The 24527-nt window shown below is 42.3% G+C and overlaps 1 protein-coding gene and 1 long non-coding RNA gene across 3 annotated transcripts; both read left to right on the top strand.

Moving 5' to 3' along the window:
• The first annotated feature begins 4957 nt into the window (after nucleotides 1–4957).
• On the top strand, nucleotides 4958–5810 carry LOC116224024. Its single transcript, XR_004165389.2, has 3 exons — nucleotides 4958–5075; nucleotides 5393–5488; nucleotides 5628–5810. It is a non-coding gene; the product is annotated as an uncharacterized LOC116224024 (long non-coding RNA).
• A 2406-nt stretch (nucleotides 5811–8216) lies between these two features.
• Nucleotides 8217–21351, top strand: socs2 (suppressor of cytokine signaling 2). Of its 2 annotated transcripts, none has more exons than XM_012838195.3 (3): nucleotides 8217–8712; nucleotides 9344–9640; nucleotides 18122–21351. In XM_012838195.3, exons 2-3 carry the CDS (start codon nucleotides 9514–9516, stop codon nucleotides 18655–18657), a joined length of 663 nt encoding a protein of 220 aa, XP_012693649.2. In that variant the 5' UTR covers nucleotides 8217–8712; nucleotides 9344–9513; the 3' UTR covers nucleotides 18658–21351. The 2 variants fall into 2 exon arrangements, with proteins under 2 accessions (XP_012693649.2, XP_012693650.2); XM_012838196.3 differs by lacking the exon at nucleotides 8217–8712 and adding an exon at nucleotides 8751–9212.
• The last annotated feature ends 3176 nt before the right edge of the window (nucleotides 21352–24527 follow it).

Raw genomic sequence — 24527 nt, 5'->3', positions numbered from 1 at the left:
TTCCATTTTCGCAGTCAAGGTCAAATATAAGTGTAGAAGAACAGCAACGGCAGAACAAGCATAAACCCGACCGGTGGGCTCTTCTCAGGGAATTTTTCCCTTTACCAGGACTGTATTAAACTCAGAATTAAGACACCCACAACCAAGAATAGAATAAATAACAAACTTTTACTCTGGCAAAGAGGAGTGCATGGTTTCAGAACGCTCTTCAACATACACTCCTCCAAAAGGAGTGCAGTGGTTTCAGAACGCTGTTCAACCCATCACTGACTCTCTGGTAAAAATGTAACAGACTTTATATTCACAGAAGATGTTCACAGTTCATACAGGAAAACACTCCCATCTTGTACCATCTCGTCCTTGGTTCCCAGAGATAAGAATGTTTACCTAAGACCCCCAAACCCAGACTTTAACACAACAGTCCAGAATGAGTTCACATAAACACATGGTCTCCTAATTCAGTCCTACCCTAAACATCAAATGACAGGTCTGAGTTTAACATCTCTCACAAACTCAGAATTCCTCTCATCAGAGCAAAGGAACAGCTTAGACTTCCATTTAACAACCTAATATCAACTTCATGATAATAATTATATAGCATATTTCTTTCACAGCTCTCGCATGCTCCCTTCATTGAGGCAGAGGTACTGTTTGCCTCCCCTGCATGCTTTTTCACTGCGGTTTTATCTCAGATCAGCAAGACTAAATAGGTTCTACGCATGCGCTCAACCCAGTTTGTGAGGGATTGCGCAATCTGAGATGAGGCACAGCTCGTCGCTGCCTCACCGTCTCGCTGTCTCCTGTCCGTTTGAACAGGACATACGCAAATTCTGACTGACACACATCTTTCATAGTTGTCTTTTGTGGATGGCTGTTCATCTGTCTTAAGTGAATACATTTTTTTTTAAATGGTATGTCTTGTTGAGTTTTTATTACTTATTATTTATTATAGCCTGTATCTACTATTCATTTTGAGCATTTTGTTTTGCGAGCAAAAAATTAAGCTTCCCTGACTGGCCCCCCCTTGGTCTGTTGCATTCCGCGGTAAAGACTACAACTAATACTGAAACTAAAAAAAAATAAACTCAAACTAAGCATTTTCCAAAAATTTTAAATGAACGAAACTAGCAAACCCGATTAAAAAACGAATTAAAACTAAACTGAAATTGAAAACAAAAAGTCAATAAGAAATACAAATAAAAACTAGTGAAAAATGCAAAACTATAATAACCTTGGTTAGAATACACCAGTACGAGTGAATGTCATTCTGTGGGATTCTTAGGTACAGCAAAGGTCGACAAAATATACACCGTATTATGCAATGTTTGGTCATCACCCACAGTAAGGTTTGTATAGCTCTTTGACGGGACTATATAGGGTGCTCCCGGTGTCAGAGAAAGGGGTGTCAGAACTCACTGATCGCTCTGGTGTACCACTAAAGCAGGGGACTGGTATGGCACAGTTTAAGACATTTCTTAGGAGAGTCTAGCAAGACTTGTGCAAGTAATTCAGAGCAAGGTACTCTTGCTGTTGCTGACCCATATTGTGTTTCTCCTGTCAGGAGGGAGGCAGCTCTACCTACTCCCTAATGAGTGTGCTGAGCCACATTGGGACCAATACGGACTGCGGTAAGACACACACACACACACACACAGGCAAATAAGACTAGGGCTGAACGATTAATTGCATTTGCGATTTAATCGTGATATGATAGAACGTGATTTTCTAACCGCAACGTTCGCGATTAAAAACGTGGTCTAAAAAAAAAATACATGCCTTGTGTTTATTCTTACAATGACTTTGTTTAAATTACTTAAATGCACAGTGGCAAAGCCATCGATTTGTTGTTCTTGATTCTGTTATGAGCAGTTAAATAAAAATGTAAAATATGGGAAATAATATTTTACACTAAATGTATCTAATATTGTGTTGCTCATATTTAAATCATTATGATTTGTTGGGAAAAAAATTAGGATAAAAAAAAAAAAATGCATATTAAATCGCAATCACAATATTGGGGGGGGGGGGGGGGGGGGGGGGGGGGGGGGGGGGGGGGGGGGGGGGGGGGGGGATCGCAATTAGATTATTTTCCCAAATCATTCAGCCCTAAATAAGACCCATATTTAAAGTTGTATGAGTGTGGACATTACAGAAACACAGACTCTATAAGGAGCACACACAGGTAAATATGGGAGGTGTGTGAGTGTGTTTCTGATCTGTGGTTCACTGACACCTCCAGGTCATTACACAAGTGACTGTGCCAAGGAAGGGGGACTCTGGCTCTCTCTTAATGATGAGGAAGTCTACCCCACTACTCAGGAGGTTGTACTCAGAGAGAGAGCCAGCACTGCCTACATGCTTTTTTACACCAGAAAGGTACACACACACACACACACACAAAGAGACAGACAGCACAGCATACACCCTCTTCTACATCAGAAATGTGCATGCCAGGCTCTCTTCAACCCCCTTTCTCTGTCCTCCAGGATGCTGGTGCGTTTCAGCAGGCCTTTGACCAACTGGTGGCCTTCCTCCAGAGTCATGATCTGACCCACATCATTGAAACTGAGCTGCTGGAGGTTGGGGTATGTCAGGTTGCGGTACTCGTTTGCTCACAATAGCAACACCTGAGCTGATGTCCTGTGATTTGTTTTGGTTTTAGACTTGATATCAAGTCGTTAAATCAGTAAAATATACTCACGTATCAGTTTGGAAGTCTGATTAATAATTAACTATAAGTCTGTATAAAGTAAATTCATTGATTCGAAACACATATGTTAGAAAGCTATTCCTGATCTAGTTAGCTAGCTTAGCTAACTTAATGAAACAGGCAAGATGTGGGTGACACATCAGGTGTCACCCACAATAATTCATATAAAAAATAATTCATATGCTTATAAAAGAAATACGCTCATAATATAAGCAGGCATACGCTCTCATACTACCTGAAAAGTTCGGTTTAAAGTTCATCCATTGGTCAAAATGTGTATGAACCCTGAAACACAGGTGGAAATTGTGATGCACATCGTTAGTTAGAAGCTGGCTTGCTACTGCAGTTGACCAATGCAATGTAGTTAGTTGTGACATAAATAGTTAATAGCTAGCTAGTGGCCATCACAATGGGTCCATTTGAAACAGGGTAAAATGCTATCTCAGCAGGGTGTCTAACACAAGGCATCAAGGACCTGAAACTGATTGTACTACGTTATAATGCCATGACTGGAACCAACTCAATTTGTTTGATTTGGCCAGGAAGCTAACGTTAGCTAGCAATTGTTAACTGGCTAACCGACATTAGCTAAGCTCTTTGCTCATCTCCATATACAGGTTTTTGACATACACAATAGGTAGCAATCCAGGTCCTGTTACACCTGTTACCCAATTGTCTTGTGATGGTTAAAAATGTTTTTCTTAATTATTTATTTCCATGTAGGGTCGTCTTATGACACTGCCTGGTTTATCCGGGCCAGAGGGGAGGCAGGCCATCTGTTTACAGGGCAGAGGAACAGCGCTGTGGAGGGGTGGAGGTAAGTGTGCAAGCCTAACCCATGTCTATGAAAACTATCCTAAACAAAGTTACACTTTAGCCACAGTAGCCAATTAAAGAAGAAGTGGCATTTACATATTCAATACTTCGAGCTGCATTTTTTTGTATGAAAGGTGCTATACAAATAAAGTTCATTATTATTATTATTATTATTTACATATTCAATACAATTTGCTATCTGTTCAGACAGGTCCTCAGTTCCTTTGGGCTGGAGACTAAGGTCAGCCCACAACAGGACAGCAAGAAGTGGGATATAAAAATATATAGAAGGTGTGTATATATATATATAAAATATATATATAAGGTATGACCAGAGAGTCAGACATGACCTACGAGAGGGGAGGTATATGGTCAATCTCCCGGAAGGGAGCCAGTCCCCATCAAGGGGCGGTAAACAGAGGGCAAGAACACCCCCTGTGGCCCTCCTCATTGCCCCAGAGGCCCCAGAGAGTAGGGCCAGGACACCCCCTGTGGCCCTCCTCATTGCCCCGGAGACCCCAGAGAGTAGGCCACATGTTCTCGTGGCCCAGCAGCTGGAGTGCAGGGGGTAAGTCACCCAGATCACCACACTCTCTCTCTCTCTAAACCAGCCTGAGGGAGCTAAAGGACTGCATCGCCCTGCGCAACCATGAATTCGAGGGGAACTCACAGAATGTGAGAACACCACACTTGAAATCCAACACTCCAAACGTGTGTTCCAGTGTGTCGTGTGTGCAATTAAAAACCTGACAAAGGTCTTAATTATTAAACATCATGCAAACTGCTTTACTGATGACATTGTAGACCATATATCTTGCATGGCTCTGTGCACATAATATATAGTATATATGTCAGGAGGACTATGTCTCAACAATTTACAATTTTGTAAAACAAAACAATTAACAATTATCTTTGGTGGAATGACTTAGTTCAGGGTGTGTTCTGCTTATCATACTGGGAAGTATAAGTGTATTGTATAGGCTTTCATCTGCCTCTGCTTGTGGGAGTTACGTTTGTTTGTGTTTGTTTGTTTGTAGGACACCAATGAGTTCCTCTCGGAGTTTCTTCTGGGCCTCAAGGACATTGGGCACACCCTCCAGATGGGTGATGTGTCCCATCGGTGCCCAGTGGACACTCTGCTCTCCTTCCAGCTCCAGCACATAAGATCTGGCTGGAGGCAGACATTATTCCTGTGTGTGAAGCATTGATCGGTAGCCCTCATGTGTGAAATGTGTGTTTTAGTTTGTTGAGCAGCTTTGGAGTTGAAGGCAGGAGGGAGGAGATCTCCACCTACCTCTCCCTCCAAATGGTTGTGCAGGACACAGTCCAAAACAGCCTGGAACTCTACTTTAGCGTACGTTTCTAACAATCTCAATCTCAATCTCTATAGACACAATGTAGTCATGACACACACTCACATGCTCTCTCTCTCACACACAAACTGGTTTGTCCCATGTGTTTGTGTCCACAGGAGTCAGGTTGAATACAGCTGTGAGCGGTGTGGGGGTCAGGTGTCGAGCCTGAGGTGTGGTTTCCATACGCTGCCTTGGTAAGTTTGCCTGACTCCACTTGAGCAATAACACACGAGACACATGAGTCACACACGAGACACATGAGAAATCAGGGTACATCACCTGTATCCAGTACCACTGCCACGGGTGTTTAAAACACATAGCAGTGGTGTGTTAATACCTTGAGTTTAACATATTTATAACACCATTGCTACCAATGTAACAGTTACTCCTGTACTCCTCCTGTTTACCAGAGTAACACACAGCAGCCAGTCATTCATTCCACTGGCATTGGTGCTTCTTATGGAGAGATATCTCCTATGGACCAGATTATAATTGTTTTTTCTCTCTCTAGGGTTCTCATTTTACACCTGAAGAGGTTTTGCCCCTTTACCCTCACCAAAAGCATGGCACCGCTTCAGCTGGAGGCAGAGCTCCAGATCAAACAAAGGTGGTGATACACTTAAACACACACACATACAAACAAGCATGCGCATGTGGGTATCATATCTGCTAGAGTACCTTATGTCCTATTTACCAGATTATAATGATTTATTCTCTCTCTCTCTTCTCTCTCTTTCCACACCAAGCACTGCTCTGTCAGTGCTCCCAGAACTGACCCAATCCTAGTGTGCGCGTACCATTGTCTCCCGAGACTGACAGATGCCAGACAGCCTGACCTGCACCTCCCCAGAATTGGAACCACGCGGCGACACGGACTGCAACAACTGTGACTGGTCCACCCCCGATGTGTGTGGGTGTGTTAATAAACATCACGCTGCTATGAATTGCTGACCACTGTTTACTTTGCTAGCAAGCTGTCTACTCTGTGAGTGTTTGCTAACATAAGCTAATGTGTTAACATTAGATAGTTGGCTGGCAGACACCTCGCTTAATCACCGTAGACATATTTTTTGGTTACAGCAACAGGGTTATCAGATTGTACAATGTCTGTAACCTGACGCGAACCTCCCCAGAAATGTAACTACACGTCGTGGCTACCCAGTCGGCAAAAAGTATGGTTGGTCTGCTTGCCCGACATTTGGGAGTGTGTTGATAGTCTTTGCTAACGCAGAGACTGACAGGTCAACAATAAATCACACCATTATGAATTGCTGACTGCTGTTTAACTTTGCCAGCAAACCAGTCTGCTTTGGTAGGTAACATGACATAAGCTAACGTGCTAGCATTGTTAGATAGTTGGTTGGCAGACGCCTTGCTTTTTAGTTACAATAACTGGCATATCAGATAGTACAGTAAAGATAGATAGTACACTAAATCACTGACTGTACACTGACACTCATTTTCTGCACAGAACAAAAATCGAAAACAAAACACAAACAAACAAAAGACCTATAATGTCTTAATGAATTAATTAATTCATCAATCAATCAATCAATCATTTGAAATTACTTATCAAGAAATTTAATCTGAAACTGCGACCACGTAAAAATTCACCACAATTCGATCAGCCAACATTCAGTAAGAAATTGATTTGGTGGAATGATCTCACTCAAATCTGTTTTAATATGTTAATTTCCTCTTTTCAGCAGCAGGTGGCGCCAACGTTCAAGTGTTGCTCGTGAAATAAAAGCTTTTCTTCAGTAGTTTAAACCCACTGTTGTTATAGATGGAGAGGATATTCCACTATTTGACGAATCTTCCTAGAGATTAGATATAGGCTCATAGCTTTGGCCCTTGCCTATGCCCTCCTGCTAATTTGAATAGTGTTGGCTACTCTGTGTGACAATGGCATGGCCTGTAGTAGGCTAATCGGCCATGGTTGCCACGTAGCCTAATAGCCTACATCTGACAAGTAGGCTATTAGACACAGGTCTCTAACTAGGTCTAATCGAAGGGCTTGTTCACCTAACAAAAAGTCTTCAAAGGTAAATTAGCTGTTTATTAATAGTTGTTAGGCTGATAGAAGAATAGCATAATATCTGTCATCCCTCTAGCAAACAGCATGTGAGTGTTCTTGAAGATTATTCAGTTTATACAAAATTGGTTACATTTTGCTGTGAGTGTATTGCCTACTGGGGCAGCAGCACAAGTGGCCCATTGTTTTGAGAGGTCAGACACTGACTGTCAATGCTTGTCCATGTGGCCGCGTGTTTCCTCGTAACATAATTTCCAAGAATCTTGTAAATCTCTCTCTCTCTCACACTCTCCCTCTCTCTCTGTGAACACACTCATCTAGTTTTGTATGGCCAAACTTGCTGTCATGGTATGTTGCGAAGTTGTTGATTAGTGAGATTTGGTAGACTTTGTTTTTATTTAGTTTCAGTGATCATGTTCAAAATGAATATACAAGGTTCGACCTACGATGACATGAATTCACGAAGTTCATGGATTTTCATGAGTATGTATGTGTGTGTTTGTTCGCCTTTTGTAGTTTGTTAGTTTATTATAGTGTGAATGTGTATCTTCAAAGAAAAATAGTGCAGTCTATGATAGGCCTATGCCTATGGATTTCTAATCCATGACTCATTTCATAAGACTTTTTTAATTTTTATGTCTTATACTTAATATTTCACTGTTAAAATGATCAACAAAATTAAACCCATCTGTCTGTTGTATTAAGGAGCCAGGGACAATTGCCCGTGACCACAGGTTCAGTTGCAGATTGGATGAGCATGAATCAAGCGCGAGATACGACTTTGTTTTGAAAGATTAAGGGTCACTTTAGCTTCTTAAGGTACAGCAAATTAGATCGATGTAAATCAATGGCAGCACTGTCGGGTGATTAACTTGTGATAAGTCCATGCAAACATGGCAGAGGCAAACGGAGCTGATTGTTCCCCGTCGATCTTCTCATTTATATTGGTAATTCTCAAGTTTTTTTTCCTTTTTTTTTTTTTTTTGTTCAGCTTCATATCTGAACATTTTATTGACTACATTTTCGGATTACTCAGCAAACATATTCAAAAACTTGAAGAGGTGAAATAATAAATTGTTTGTGTGAACTGACAACTGTGAACTGTTCGAATCACAAGTATTTACAGTTGGTGGCCTATTCAGTTATTAATGTTCAAACTTATTTGTGTCGCGCTACCTTAAGAAAACGCTTACCCTGGAGAACCACGTGATACGATTCCTGGAAAGTTCCTGGAACTCGTTCTTTTGTGTATTGATCTGTTTAATATGGATTAGATTATTATCAATACAAACCAAATAGGACAGATACCGCGCTGAAGTCACAGAAAATACGTTTACTTTGAAGTAGGAAATATTCCGGCTAAACCAGTAATCTGTCTCTGTCCCCCGCAGTTAACGTTAACGTTACGCCTCCCCCATAGCTTCTGACACGGCTGGTTTTGTAGCCCACCTTGCTTGCCTTTATTGTTCTTCGTGTCATTTTGCCAGTCGACATACGACGAAGCGACGGCCATGCCATAGCCTATTACGTACAGACACATTACAGCCACTGCTTTCTGTCCAGCACTGGCTTCAGTGACAGTTTGAAAGCGAGAGACAGGCTTGTAATTGCATTTGTTCGGGGACTTTTTAATGACTTCCGTACAGTCGTCTGGATCGCCATTGCCGGTTAACGTTAGGTCAGCAGGCGTCATTGAAAATATTTGACTAATAGAGTACGTTAGCTTGAATGTTTAGGTTAAGGAGAGAATATAATGGACCTTTGTCTTAAACTCATTTTTGTAGCCAACATTAAGGGTAAGTGTGTCTGTTTATTGCAATTTCGTTTATAGCGTATTGTTTGACTCCAATAACATGCATGCAGGTTTTACATATTAATTCATCGAATGTTCATTTTGAATAGCAAATCAAGCCGACATTAAAGCCATTTGACCGGTGATTAAATTAGCGAATTAATGGCGTGTTTGGACTAATTTACGCAGAACTTCCCACATTTGGCTAAATGGTAGTTTGCGTGAATAATTGAGTTGTATTAATTGTTCACGTACAGAACACTATCGCCATGCAGTCACAGCTAGTCTTCTTTTATTTTGTTTAACTGGCAAGCGATCGTTTACACTGAGAGGTCGGGAACTGTCATTGCAATTTCCAAGTAGGCTTGTTAGTGGTAGTTCGCAGAATGCGCTTCCCTATTGAGTCCTGGCGTGACCAGATGCTCTGTCGCATTTGAAAACAAGTGTAACCAGGGTCGTCTGGTAGCCCACGTTTCTGATTTTGTATGTTATTTCAGGCCCACGGTCAGTTTATTCGCCAGATTTTAACTTCTGTCTAACAAGACAAAGGTATTCGGCCATTGAGTGGCTTGATTTTTAAGATGGCTTAATTGTCTGCACTGTGTGGTCTGATGATTGAATTTTCTATTTTACAGACGGATATGCAGCCGTGCACGTGGCAATGAAGGACTAAAAGGATTCTTTTGCGAACCAAGGAGCTGTCTTGTAAAAGCACTAGTGCACCTGTCCACGGGAGGGGACTGCAACGTTTGTTGGATGTGTATCGCTCTTCTGGGGGGTAGGGCCCCTATCGCTAGCTATTCCAATGACTTGCCACTCATCCGATTCCACGGAAAACATCGAAAATAACCGGAGATCGGAGACTGAAAGCCGCGCCGTAGAGACTGATCAGAGTCGCGTCGCCTCCGCCATGAGAGACCTTAAGAATACAGGTAACGGTGTTTATTCACCTCATTAACTATAGCTTACGCGTAGCCTACACGAGGCAAAGTCCTTGCTTAAACAATAGCGACTGCCTGGATTTTTTGCATGCAAACCTTCATAAATCCGTAGTCTGGTTCTCAAGATTTGCCTAAATTGTCTGGAGTTGCAGGATAGTCTGTCTAGAAGGTATCGAGACAGGTGTAGTGATTTAGGGTTTATCTATCACTAAACTGTCTTTATATTATTCACTAACCCCATTTTTCCTATCCCTTTTCAAAATAAACAACCATTAATTAATTAAAACACCAGAAGTCGACCCTTTGTTAGAAATTCAGAATTTATCATTGTTAAAATTATGATCCTTTTAAAATAATATTTTTCTGTATCCTACAATTCATTTAGGCGGCTAGTGCGTGTTGTTTTCTTCCATTGTTAACACAGACGAATAATAACCATGACAACGTTTTTGTAAGGAAAGTGAGGTGGACAGTCGTATGTGAATACTGAGTTTCCAGGAACTGTCGGTTTAATGAAATTGATACAGGCTACCAAATGCTACACTTGGCTGTATTTCATCGTCCGAGAATAGTATGCCCGTAGAAAAATCACATGAATTGAGGCGGTCCTTGTGTGTGTGTTTTTGCATGTGTTTGTTTTTTGTTTTCACGTAACAGCTCAGTAAAAAGTGTCATCAAAACTGTAATTTGTGGTTGATATTTGATAGTTGATATCGCGACCAGTTGGAATGTATATTTTTGTGTCGTGTAACGGGACACAGAAATAAGTGGTTTTGGTGAACCTCTATAGCCTAAACATCTTTTTTTCATTAGCATTTGAGTTAGATGGTAGTATCTGCTATCAATTTATATTCGGTCTCAGTAGGAAACCAGAAAGCCCCTAAGCAGAACAGATTACAAACTCCAACGTGAATTTCATGTTATGACGGAGTGCCGTGTGCTCGGTCACATGGTGCCAGGGCTGTTGGACTTGGTATTGTATTTGCATAACCCACCGTGCCAAAACAGTCACCCTTCACAGCTCTCAACGACTCACACAACTTATGTTTTATGCATGATGTCTGTGATGGTGTGTTACACAGTGTTGCCTTTGAGAGAAATAATATGAGAAGCTGCAGTGTTAAAGCAATATTAACAGGCATTTTCTCAGAAATGACTGCTTACAGAAACCAGCACTTCATAATAAATGACAGCCTGTGAAAGACAATGTGTACATAAAAGACTGACTCAGACGTGGCATTTTTTTCTTGGTTTGCATGTATTCCAGTGTTTCCCATTAAAGTGGGAAGTTGCCTTCTGGGGTTTTATGTGTACTTATTATCATCAGTGCTGCCTAAGACCCCATGCAGACGAAGCCTAGTTTGCCTGAACCCGGGTTCATTTTTCACACATATCAACTTTTTTAATCGCGTGCACATGAACCCAGCGAATCCGATTGACTCAGCTGTAGTACATCCCCCACGCCTGTTGGTGGCGCTTTGGTGCTACAGACAACTGAAGAAAACGGAGAAGAAGACAGGAGCATGCTATCAAATTAACATATGACAGTAGTTGAGCTCCAACTAGCAACGTTTAGCTTAGCCGCATAGCCTACATTTAATCTGCACAGTAACACATTATGGTGGTTTATAAAATCAGTGGTAAGAGCAGACTGTAGGTTAAGCGAAAAATAATTATATTTGTTATTCATAATAAAGAGTTTAGAACAGTGCAACAAAGCAATGTGCAACATGACATGTCTGAGTTGTTTAAATGCCTGTGCTTTATGGAGATGCTGAGCTTGAGCACGAGAGACCACAATGCAAGTGCTGTTGATCCTGGATGTTTCATGGTTTACAATTGCTTCCAATTTCATGGTTTTATTACTAACAACAAATGTAGGCTATTGTTGAGGGCTTTGTCCTTCACGTATTGTAGGCTACCTCTGAAGTAACGTTAACGCTAGCTAGTAGCTATCGCTATCGTTGTCTGACAGGACTAAAGCTAACGTAACATTCATCTGTTTTGAAACTTCCGTCTATAATAAAAAATCTTTTCACGTCAGATTTGCTCATATAGGCTATTGCTGACACTTTTAAAAACTGGTTTTTGAAAAATGGTCTGATGCAATTGATTAAACAGTGATAGATTAAAGTGTGGCTTGTTAATGTCATCCCTTTCCTAACAACAGATAGATAGATACATTTGTATTAATCCCGTTAGGGAAATTCACGTGGAAAAGGAGCAAGGTAATAGGAAGAATTTTTTGTTATAACTGGCTGCCAAACTCACTGCGCCATGGCAACCCATTCAGTTATTAAATAATGCCGGTTGTGTCCGTTGTTCTGGCTGGTCTAATGATGCAATCACGTGGGGCAATCCGATTAGGTATGCGGATAGCGTGCAGACGAACACCAACAGCAATCGGATTTCGAGGTTACTCACTTTGGACCCCCGATTCGAGGGAGTGCGGATACAGTGCGTTCGTCTGCACGATAGGGCTATCCGGAGACGGGGTTCACCGGGTTCAGACAAACTAGAGTCCGTCTGCATTGGGCTTAATACTCCTTTAAAGCTGCCCCACACTGTTGCCCTAGAGCAGAGGTCTTCAACCGGGGGTCCGCGACCCCCAGGGGGTCCGCGGAGGTACTGCAGGGGGTCCGCCAAATGATTTCATCTGAAGCATTTTTTCCCTCTTCCAAAAATGAAAAACGTCCAAAAGACTACATAAACAGAACAGAACGTAAAAATTGCTTTCTATTCCTTAAAAATAATACATAGGCTACCCATGAGTCTTCACGCGATCATTTGATCATAATGGCAACATATGCACTTTTAGCTACATTTAGCTATCTGGTGCCAAAAGACGTTACCTGCCATAACCATACAATTTGAAATAATTGATCGTTTTGTAATTTCTCGGAACAAAAGCTCCTCGTCAGACACCACTGATGGCGGTTCAGATGATCTATCTTCAGAGGATGCCAACACCCCTTCCATGAACAGCCAAAAGCGCAAACGGGAGAAGACACGTAAATATTCAGAGAATTATCTGAAGTTTGCCTTCACCTACAAAGAGGAAGATGGTGAAGAATTAGCAGTGTGCCTGGTTTGCTCTTCCGTGCTATCAAACGAAACTATGAAACCATCAAAGCTGCAACTACACTCAGACAACCCATGCTCACTTGAAAGAAAAAAAAAATGTAATATTTCCCGTTTAAAATCTTTTGAGGGCCAGCAGACCTTGATGAGACAATCAGCCAAAGTGTGTGAGCTAGCTTTAAAAGCCTCTTATCAAGTTGCATTACGTGTCGCTCAGACCAAACAGCCATACATAATTGCGGAAAGTTTAATATTGCCAACAGCTAGTGATATGTGCAAAACAATTGAAACAAACAAAAACTGAAAAGCATCCCAATGCTCGCCCTATTGATGAATTGGCAGCTGATGTGAGGGCACTACTAGTCGCAAAACTCCCGAAGGCTGATTATTTTGCACTACAATTAGATGAATCCACCGATGTGTCAAACGACGCTCAGCTTTTTTGTGATTTGTCAACCAAAATGAGATGCAGGAGGAATTTCTATTCTGTAAGCAGCTGCCTGGAGGTATCCATACTTAAGCTTCTCAAGCTACTCAATTCTTTGTCCCTCCCTAATTAAATACAGAGTGATGGCTAACTGTAAGGGAGAAAAATTTCAATAATAAACAGAATAAATTGAAACAAGTTGTGTGTCACAGATGATTTGTAATTCTGTTCAAACATGTGTAGGGGAGTGTGTGTGTGTGACTGACACTTAGTTCCAAATACATTATATGAATATCAGGCCCAAATTTGGGGCGGTGGGGGTCCCTGCTCAGTGTCTCTCTCAGCTAAGGGGTCCTTGGGCTGAAAAAGGTTGAAGACCCCTGCCCTAGAGGGCTGTTAAAGCTGCCCCACACTGTTGCCCTAGAGGGCTGATGCTTGATTGTGTGTTATTGCGCGTCACATTCATGTGTTTATTTCTGTGCGTGGATATAACTACTTAACCCCTGTGCTTTTGTGTGTTTGTTTGTGTGTGTATTGGGGATTGGCATTTCAAGCAAATATACTAATTTGATAATCGCTGGGAACTATTCAACTACTATTTCACACATTTTCAACCCATAAAATGCAGATTTTTATAAAATGATTTTATAATCTTTTTATTGCCTTGATGTGTCATCACAGTACACTCATATCATTTAGTTTACAGCCAAAACACTTAAAATTTTAGTGTATGTTACCTCTCTAACGGTTTAAAGTATATGTAAGCATATAAATAAATACAAAACATTTACATAATAAATAAAACCTAACCCAACTACAATAATTTAACACTAAAGACGTTGCCTTCACACTCATACCAAGACTTTTAAAGCTTGGGTAGGTCATTCTGGAGGAACCAGCGAGAGTAAGACAGATTTTTAAAGTATACAGCTGAATAAATCCCAGCCCCTTCTTTCAGACTCCTCCAAAGCCACTCCTCCAAAACTCATGAATATGCACGGCCAGCTGCCAGAGCATGAGTCCTCAACAGATTTTTCGAGATGAGCGCAGGGAATCGCTGTCATCGCTAACGCTAACTACTAAAACACGAAAGTAAGCTAAATCACCACATTTGTAGAACATCCTGTTCAAAGCCAATGAAGATTAACATGAGATAAAATACCCTCAAACAACACTTGCTCACAACAGCAACCAGTGCTACTCGAGGGGCAGCAAGAGGAGACTGTGATATTCCTTTAAAAAAAAGTGTATTTGGACAGTCGGTTTTCTCAGTTAGGTCAGCCCGGGAATGGAACCATCTCCCTCAGAACATTAGAGAATCAACTTCATTTAACTGTTTTGAAAGTAATCTCAAAACATGGTTGATAAATAACCAAAAATGTGATCACTAGTGGGTAAGCAGTAGAACTTGTATAGCAGTAGAACTTGTATATTAGGATTGTATTTTATTTTATTGTATCTTATTTTATTTAATTTTTTTGATTTATTGTCAATGTTATGTTTGATATACGTTAATGCCTTTTTTAGGTTGTATAGCCTTTTTCACTCTGGCAGGGGGACTGCCAATGGAAACTAGCCTTTTGGCTATAATTGGGTGCATTTACATTTTAATGTTCATGAATGTACACTGTCCCTCTTGATCAAATAAACAAATTGATTGATTGATTGATTTGATTGATTGATTGATTAACTACAGTGCTGACGACTGCGAACATGCACAGACATTACATAGAAGGTATGTGTACACAGCTACAGTTTACTAGCGATAGCACATAAGTGGCTAACTACTTTGGCTACATGGTTTATTTAACTTAGTTTAGTTAGCACTTACTTGCACTTCCTCTACCTCTCCTTATCTTTCCTCTAATGCTATCTCCTCTAACTAGTACTTAACTCGCACTTACAGTAGTTACATTCCTGCACTTTTTTAATTTCTTATGTAAAGTTGTATTTATTGTTACACATGAGCTATGTCTATTACCGCGCACTTTACGAAGTACACTGCAATACAGTGCACTTACCGTAAATCCTCAAAAAGTGGCTGGGGCTTTTATTTACTTAGGCTGCACAGCGCACCGGCCTGTATTTGGGGCAGGCCGTTATTTCTTACGGCTCTTCAGAATGTTCAAAAAAGTTCCGTTGATTTGAATGGAGCACCCCAACGTTAGCAGGTCTGTCATTTCTTGATATTCACTACTGCGAAAAGTTAATGACCGCTGTCATTGGCAATTCCTAATTCACATCTTTCATATCATTCCGGCAAGAAGTCCGGTCATTTAACGTAGCGGAAAATCATTGTAACTTGAAGTCAGCAAGTAATGGGTTGCTACGCAACACCTGGAACGTTAAAGTTCTATTGGCCTGAAGAACATCTTTTTCTTAGCGGAAATCGCGAAACGGCAACAAAATCATTAAAAAGAGGTATTTTGGAGGAATGTCTTCTATCGTTTAGGCAAGTAACTGTTATAATAACAAATTCGCCTTGTAGGCTGAAACATTTCTTTTTTATTGCAAACAGCCATGAAATTAGCCAACATGAGGAGAACATGTATTATGAATGATTCAATAAAATTGTGATGTCTGCTTTGTGCTCATGGAATGATTCTGGTAGGCTACAGTAAAATATGCTACCGGTACCTTTTTTTACCCCCGGCTTGTATTCGGGGCCCGGCCTTTATTTGTCCGTATCGACCACACCCCCGGCTACTATCTGAAGCCCGGCCTCTAATTGAAACCCGGTCTTTATTTGAGGATTTACGGTACATCTGTAGTGCGTTCAGTCGCTGATTTAGTGTTGTCTCAAATGGAACACTGACTGACGAAAATGTGCAAGCCTTTTACCCATAAATCTGTGCGCCAGCTTCCTCCGGCCAACTGGAAATTTTAAACAAAGAAGGCAAACCAAACTCAGCTGACGGCCGTGTTTTGTATGTAAATGTACATCTTTTTGCCGTTTTCTCGCTTAGGTTTTTTTAAAGTTACCGAGAAATAGACACTGTACTATCAGATAACACAGTTATTGTAACCAGCAATAATGGTTGAAGTGATTTGCGAGGCGTCAGTCAGCCAACTTTCCAAACTGAAAAGCTGCCGAAAGGGCTCCTCCTCTTCTGCTACGTAGCCAAGATGGCGCCCGTTTAGGGCGAGTAGTGTCCATCGTTTTACACTGCATTTTTTTTACCGTTTGCAGTGCGCCATCCTGGTACTTTCAGTGCCCTGAATTCTGCTGGTTCTGTCAGTGTGAACGCCCTAAGCACTGAAAGTCAACAAGTGCCCGGTAATAGACAGGGCTTAGGTCTCTATTGCTCGTAGCTTGATTGTTTTCTCCTTTGTATGTCGCTTTGGATAAAAGCGTCTGCTAAATGACTAAATGTAATGTAGATTGCAGAAAAGGCGTGCTGCCTGCAGGGTGCACAATTATGGGGTTGCCACTCAAGACACTCCTCCTGGCTCTAATTGTTTGTTTTGATTCAGTCGGATTCTTGCAAATGCCATTAGGAGCACTGGGTGGAGCCAGAGGGGCTATCTGTCTCATGTACTACTGTCAGTACTTAGTAGCAAATATGACAGGAAATATTTCTATGGGTAACCAACCGCGGCTTTAAACTGAAGGTTGTTGGATGAGTTTAGTCAGTATCAGTGAATTGGCATTGTAAGCGTGTGTCAATAAAAACATGTAGATACATTTTTGGTTGCACTTCTATATGGTCATGGTGCCTTTTAAATAATTGGAATAAATGAAATGGAGGAAAATGGCCAAGACAGCAGTTGTGGAAACGGACAGAAGTATTAGGTTCATACATTCATGTTAAGGCTGCAGCTCAAAAGGCTCGATAGCCAATCTTCTTATTGCTGAAGAGGAAATCATATGCAAGAAGCAAATAAGCCTATTAGTCCAGGTCAGTTGACAAACATCAGAAAACAAAGTCCATGTGTTGATACTGAGTCCATCTGTCTTAATTGTGATTCTTATTCGCAAACACCCTTAAAGTCTAGCTAGGCTACAACAAAATGGATTTTGTTATTCTGTTAACATTATGTTTCACAGGCAAATGTTGCTGATGTGTAACACTTAGCTTATTAAAAAGATTATCTGGCAGTATTTTGAAATGGTTTCTCTTTTGTATTGTGAGGTAAAGGTCTCCGTAATAAATGTGTAACATGAAATTGACCAGATTAAACCAGCCATGACTGCACCACTGCAGGTTCGTCGTCAACCCTCTGTAATTCAATTCAATTCAATTTTATTTATATAGCGCCAAAACATTAAAATTGTCTCAAGGCGCTTTACAGAGCCCAGTGCCTGGACCCTCTTAGAGCAAGCACAATAGCAACAGGGGCAAGGAAAAACTCCTTGTTAGTCAGGAAGGAACTATAAGCAGAACCACGGCACATAAGGGGGGACCCATCTGCTTGAGGTCGGCCGGGAGGAGATGGGAAGGGGGGGTCTGTATCGTAAACTAAATAACGCCCCGAGTCCATATTCATGTTTCTTCCTCAGTTTCAAAAGTGTCTTGCCACTACTTCCTGTAACGTCTGTTTTGATGCATCAGAGGGCAGAGACAGAAATGAATAACTCAGGTATTCAGTATTCAGCTGGTCAGTACCTTTAACACTGAATCATTTCTTATGTCTATGGGGTGAACATGGATTTAGACAATATGATAATTGTGTTTGTGGTGTTGGTAAAGGATATCCTCACGGCTGTGATTGGGTCGTAGGCTGAGTGCCGCAGGTAATCAGGGCCGTGAGGATATCCTTTACCAACCCCACAAACACGAGTGTCATATTGCTTTTATACATAGTTCTATGTGTATACATAACCACTCACCATTTGTGCTTATTTGTGTGTGTGTGTGTGTGTGTGTGTGTGTGTGTGTGTGTACATAACCACTCACCATTTGTGCTTATTTGTGTTTGTGTGTACAAGATTACTCACCATCTGTGCTCATGTGTGTGTACAGGCTGGTACTGGGGCCGCCTCACTGCCAACGAGGCCAAGGAGATCCTGCAGGACTCTCCGGAGGGCACGTTTCTGGTGCGGGACAGCTCGCAGCGCGACTACCTCTTCACCATCTCCGCCATGACGTCCGCCGGCCCCACCAACCTGCGCATCGAGTACAAGGATGGCAAGTTCAAGCTGGACTCTGTGGTGCTCGTGAAGCCCAAACTCAAGCAGTTCGACAGCGTGGTGCACCTGGTTGAGCACTACGTTAAGCTGTCGCGGACCTCCAGCAGGGCAGGACAATGTCGGGGTTTGGGTTCTGGTTCTGGTTCTGGTCCTGGTCCTGGTCCTGGTCCTGGTCCTGATCCGGCACCGCTCGGTCCAACCTCCAACAGCACTGTGCAGCTGCTGCTCACCAAGCCGGCGTATGCGGCCATGCCCTCGCTGCAGCACCTCTGCCGCATTAGCATCAACAGAACGACGCGACAGGTCTGTGACCTCCCCCTGCCCAACAGACTCAAAGACTACCTGACGGACTACACCTACCATGTTTGAGTGGCTTGAGTGTTGCCATGGTAATCGTGGTTACACCCTCCTGAGCCATCAAGGGCTTGAGTGTCACCATGGTTACATTCGCCCATCTATCCTACTCAAGGACTAGGGCTGGGGCGGTATATCAACTTTTTAAGGTTTATCAATATATTTTCAAACGAGATATGGAATGAGACAATGCCATTTTTAGCTATAATGTTTGATGTTGCGTTACCTAACCCGTGTCAATCATAAGGCCGTGCCAGTGTTTGCATCTCTCCTCTCTCACACGCTCTGTGCAACCCCGGCCCCACCCTCCCCCTGTGTCTGCGGAGGTCCCTCCAGACCCCGTAGCGGCCAGCAACGGCAGTTCTGTATTTCACTGTAATGGCCAACAACAGCGGGCATGTTTCCATGTATGTAAAGACTTGTAAACGGCATTCAGGACTACTTTAGACCCTTGTCAATAAAATGGGTAGACGGTAAATATATGCATCTGTATAACTATTTTGAGAAATGTTCATGTTTTTACATTTTACCAGTGTCACCTCTGCCAGTCAACATTTGAGAATGTGGAGGTTCCATTTGGGGTTAAGCAGTGCATATTTAGCTAGCCAGCTAACATTTTAGTGAGTCCAAGTCATGTCTGTGAACCATTTGCCTACAATTTGTATCTATTGATACAGTTTTCCTCTATGTACTGTATTTCCCACCATGAAACAGCTCAGATTCTGTTTTGTAGCCGTCACTCTGATAACATCAACTATCACCAAAATATCTGCACTTGTCCAGTCAGGGAGGGACTCTGACGATGTGCACTGACACTATAGTGAGTTATAACATTAACTTTGTTGTGAAATATAGCTCAAAAAGTTATAACATTAACTTTGTTGTGAAATATAGCTCAAAAAGTTGTCAACTTAAGCACCAGCAGCAGGTCTAATTAGCTTGCCCGCCGACTTTAGTCAGGAGTTGCACGACTCACTCTTTTTATCACATTAAAAATATAAGTTTGCTTCAGATCTTTCAAAATGAACCTACTTCTCAAAATGACAGAAGACAATTACCCTACCTGCTAGCATATCTTTGTGTTAGTAAAATAAATCTCTGGTTTCGTCCAAGGCACTTAAAGTGGTATTTTATCTGCGAAACGAAAACAATCTGGCGATTGTGGTGCTGTCCTTATAGTTGCCTTACTGCAAGTTCTGTCGGTGGTTAGGTGTGAGAATGAGTGAGTGAGAGAGAGAGTGAATGAGTGGTTAGGTGAATAAAGGTTTTACATTACTGATGGCAGATTATAATCACACAGGGTTATGATTACATAGCTTTTTAATGGCATAGTATATCACTTGGTGGAACTGTCAAGAGGAGATTTTCTTTGCTCTCTCGTGAGCATGTTTACAGCCTTGCTCCTGAAACTTCAGCAAATAAATAGAACAGTCTGGGAGATTGTTATAAAATATTATGCATAGAATGTAAATAAAAAAAAGGTCCATTATTTAATAAAGAAAATAATATGAAACGAACGCTATATGCACTATTCATGCATTTCAATCACGTTCTACTGCTACAATACAATGTGACTACAATAATCAATAAATGTCAAGTCATTAAAAATATTTGATTGCCATCTTTTAATTGACATGAAGATTTTTAGCTCAATCTTGGATATTTTTAATTAATTGAAATACTTAAAAATTCCCTTGGTTTTTGGCAAAATTACGCAGCAGTTTTGTGGAATTTTAGTGGGGTTCATAGGAAGGAGGAAAACTTGTAATGGTTGAGTCTGTCTGTCAATCAATCAGTCTGATGTTGAAAACAACTGGAGCCTTCTCTGGCCTATTTTTATTCAATATAGGCTATTTATTTTAAATAATTTTTCATTTACATGTTTTGCAGCAGTACATTTTCAAACAGGGAAAACCCTGTCTCCATTTTATTTTGATCACAGTCTGTTTTAATAAAAGTGATATCTCACATGTGGCTTTGACCTACAACTGGACATTTAGACCATTTCGTAGAAAATACAGAGATGTCTATATGTCTAATACAGAGAGATGATTTTCGGCCCATATCGCCCAGCCCTAGGACCACCTGACTACACTCACCATGTCTGAGCAGCACTTGGGTCCCAATTGTGGTCCCTAATTGTGGACTTGAGTGCCCCCCTCCACCCCACCGCGCATCCTACTCAAGGACTACCTGATGGACTATACCTGCTCCATGTGTCTGAGGGGCTCTAGGGTCCTTCTCGTGGGTACCTTTCCTGTCGGACCAATTGACGGACTACCTGGCGAGCCACACCTGTCCACGGTCATCCGGTTAGCATGCAGTACTAGAGGCCGTGGTTGTGTCGCTGTCACGCACCTTGTGCAGTGTTTCTACTATGTGATGAACTGACCACCGCAACTGCGACCGGGATGGTCTTGACCCAAGCAGTGTGAGGTGTGGCGAAGCGAAGCATCTTTACAGTGATGCCCAGAGCATCCAGACAAACTCTGGCTGCCCGTGTGTGAGACGTGGCGGCCAGATGCTGTGTACTCTTTTTCTCCAATTCGTTCTGTTTTTTTGGTTTGTTGATGGTTTTTTTTTATGACCTTTTTTATTTGCTCTTTGTTTTTGTACTTTAATCGGGTAGGGAGGGGGGGGGTCCTGATTTCCCAATGAATGTTTTCTTGTACATTACAGCAAGCAATACACTGACTTTGCCTCTGTTTACTGCAGTCTTTTTCTTCTTTTACTCCATTTTGTATTCTGTCCAGCCAAGAGACTGACTGTGATGGGAGTCTTTACAGCCAGACCCCAATTGCCTGCTGTGTTCCTATTGGTCACACCGGAAAGATAGATGGTTTATCTGGCGTGTTCCTGCCGATTATGAAACATTTGCATGTGAGTGTGTGTGCGTGCGTGTGTGTCAGCAAGAGCGGGTGAGAAAAGAAAGGTGTTTGCATAATCCGAGCAATGACGCTAGCGTCTGTTACTCTTGTGTATCATAATTTTGTGTAGTGAGGATTGGGCCATGCTAGTTGAAAACATGCCCTTCTATTCCGCTTTGAATAGTAGTTAAAATTGTATGAAGTTAGCTTTACGCCAAGAACAGCCTTTTTGAAGTGAAGCAAAAGTCATGGTAATTCAGTCAAACGGTAATACACAGGTACCTTGGAGCCTTATTCATGAACTGGTAATTCGAACGATACTAAATACCTTAGAGCCTAGTGTTACATGCACGGCTCAGGGCACGAACATAAAGGGGAGGCCACGCTGATTTTATAATAATAAATAATTTATTAAAAGGATAAAGGTTATTTCAAAGTATAAGGAATGCAAAAGTGTGGTGCAATTCAGTATTGTGAACCAAAGTAAATCAAAATGTTGTGCAAAGTCAGTTTAGGGGTTAACAAAAGAAAAGACAACGAAGAACCAAACACCAAAGGCGAACCCAAATTCCAACGACCAAGGACGAACCAACGAGCCAAATGCCAGGAGGACCAGAGCAGCCTTGACTGTCGGCTGGTCAGGGCTTTTAAAGCACAGCTAATCAGGAACACACCTGTCCTAAATCACCTGCCCAGCTAATCAGGAACTTGCTTGCTTGCTTGTAGTTGTCCATCGAGGCCGATGATGACGTCCACTTCTGACTCTCAACGGTGAGTTTTCTGGTGGCTGTATAGTCCTATCCTGGATCCACAGGTCTTGTCGCAGGTGGGACATGCGTATGTAGTAGTGGTGGTACTGGCAACCTTGGTTGTTTTTCTTGTATGCCTTCTTTCTTGCCTTTCCTGTCTCCTGGCTGTCCTGTCCTCCTCCAGTGCTTTGGTCCCGTCTTGGCACATCTGACGCCAGGTGTTACGGTCAGCAGCCAAGCCCTCCAGGTCCCCAGGTCTGATTTTGCACTTCTTTAGCGCTGTTTTTATCTGGTCTTTATAGCGCTTCTTCTGCCCTCCAGCAGAGCGTTGGCCTTGGGCGAGCTGGCCATTCAGCACTTTGTGAGGCAGCCGGTTGAGGGGCATCCTTATAATGTGCCCCAGCCATCGTAGCTGGTAGTGGGTGATGGTGGCCTCAATGCTCCTACAACCTGCTCTCCTGAGGATCTCGGTGTGTGGCACTCGGTCACGCCAAGTGATTCCTAGCATTCACTGGAGACAGCGGATGTGAAAATGCTCCAGGGACTTCACATGGCGGCTGTAAGTGACCCATGCTTCACAACTGTAGAGGAGGGTGGTGATGCAAACTGCTTGATACACAGAGATTTTTGTAGAGTGATACAAGTTCTTGTTTTGAAAGACCCGGCGCCTGAGTCTCCCAAAGGCAGCTGATGCTTGTTTGATTCTGTTCTGGACCTCATTGTTTTTGTTATTGTCCTCAGAGAGGATACTCCCCAGGTATTTAAAAGATGGTACTACAGACAGATTCTTATCAGTGATGTTGAAGATGGGTGGCGTGGGTGGGATGTTGGTGCTCCACTGACAGACTACCTCTGTTTTGGTGATGTTGATGGTCAGCCCCATCCTGCTGTAAGCCTTCACAGCTGCATCCAGGACAGCCTGGAGGTCTTGTGGCGTGTGAGCCACAAGAGCGCAGTCATCTGCATACTGCAGCTCAAGGACCCTCACTCTGTGCAGCTTGGTGGTTGCTTGCAGCCTCCTGATGTTAAAGAGGTTGCCATCTAGCCTATAGACCACTGTCACCCCGCTGTTGTCCTCAATTTCCTTATGGAGAAGCTGGGTGACGCATAGGAGGAAGATGTTAAAGAGCACTGGTGCTAGTACACACCCCTGCCTGACCCCTGTGCACACAGGGAAGGAGGCAGACTGTTGTCCTCCTATTGTCACCCTAGCATTCATACCATCATGAAACTGTCGGAGGATGTTGACAAACTTGCTAGGGCATCCAAACCGGAGCAGGATGTCCCACAGTAGGTCTCTCTGCACAGTGTCGAAGGCTTTGGAGAGGTCGACAAAAGCCATAAACAGGTCTTGATGTTGCTCCCTGCACTTTTCCTGAAGTTGCCGGGCTGTGAAGACTATGTCGACTGTACTCCTGTTCTTTCTAAAGCCACACTGTGATTCTGGGAACAATGACTCTGTGATGTTGTTGAGTAGCCTCTGCAGCAACACCTTGGCCAGGACCTTACCAGCAACAGCAAGGAGTGATATACCCAGCGTCGGAAATACACGAGGGCAAAGGGCAAAACTGCCCCTAAGAAATATAATTTTGCCCCTGATATCACTAGGAGAGGGGCAAAAAATGCCCCCATAATTACCTCTAATAACAATTTAATGAACTTGTCAAAAACATCGTAGCCTATATGACCCGGTCCAGTTGCCATAAAATGTTTTAGATGTTCGCCTTGACTGATTGTTGCGTGTGCGTGAAGAGCCGAACATTCTAACAAAAATTATAAATGGAGCGCTTCTTAATCAGACCTGTGACTGCGAGTGTGAGGAGAAATGAGGATCAGCAAACACAGTCTCTGTCACCATCTCAGGTTCCAAAAGATACAATTTTCATTCGAAAAATTGAAGCTAGATTGGCTTGGGGTGGAGGATGACGACGACGAGAAAAAGACGCACATTTTTTTCAAGGCACGTCGGATTTGTGGACAACGAGTTGCCAAATCGTTGTCAATCCAGCACAGGCACACTGACTTCATCAAGGGGAGCGAAAACATAAAGAAATACATGGCCGTTTGTCACCAGACGCCAAGCAACACGCCATCGCCTACGGTGAATGATAACTAGTAATAATAGCTAGTTCAACGTCAGCTAGTTAAACGTTAGTTAGCTAACGTTAGCTAGCTCTGATAGTGCGTTAGCTACAAAGGCTTGCTTGCAAGCTAGCTAACTAGTCCCATCTGTATTTCCTGTACTATGGTAGGTACATGATTAAAGGTA

Source organism: Clupea harengus, chromosome 16, assembly GCF_900700415.2.
Source record: "Clupea harengus chromosome 16, Ch_v2.0.2, whole genome shotgun sequence".
NCBI classification, from domain to species: domain Eukaryota; kingdom Metazoa; phylum Chordata; class Actinopteri; order Clupeiformes; family Clupeidae; genus Clupea; species Clupea harengus.
The sequence above is the reverse complement of the archived record's forward strand: the minus strand, read 5'-3'. Positions and strand labels throughout refer to the sequence as shown.

Excerpts from the sequence above, each read along its gene's own strand:
- socs2 (XM_012838195.3), top strand. The coding sequence starts at position 9,514 with ATGACTTGCCACTCATCCGATTCCACGGAAAACATCGAAAATAACCGG. Across the intron at positions 9,641-18,121 it reads GAGAGACCTTAAGAATACAG|GCTGGTACTGGGGCCGCCTC; the intron begins GTAACGGTGTTT and ends GTGTGTGTACAG.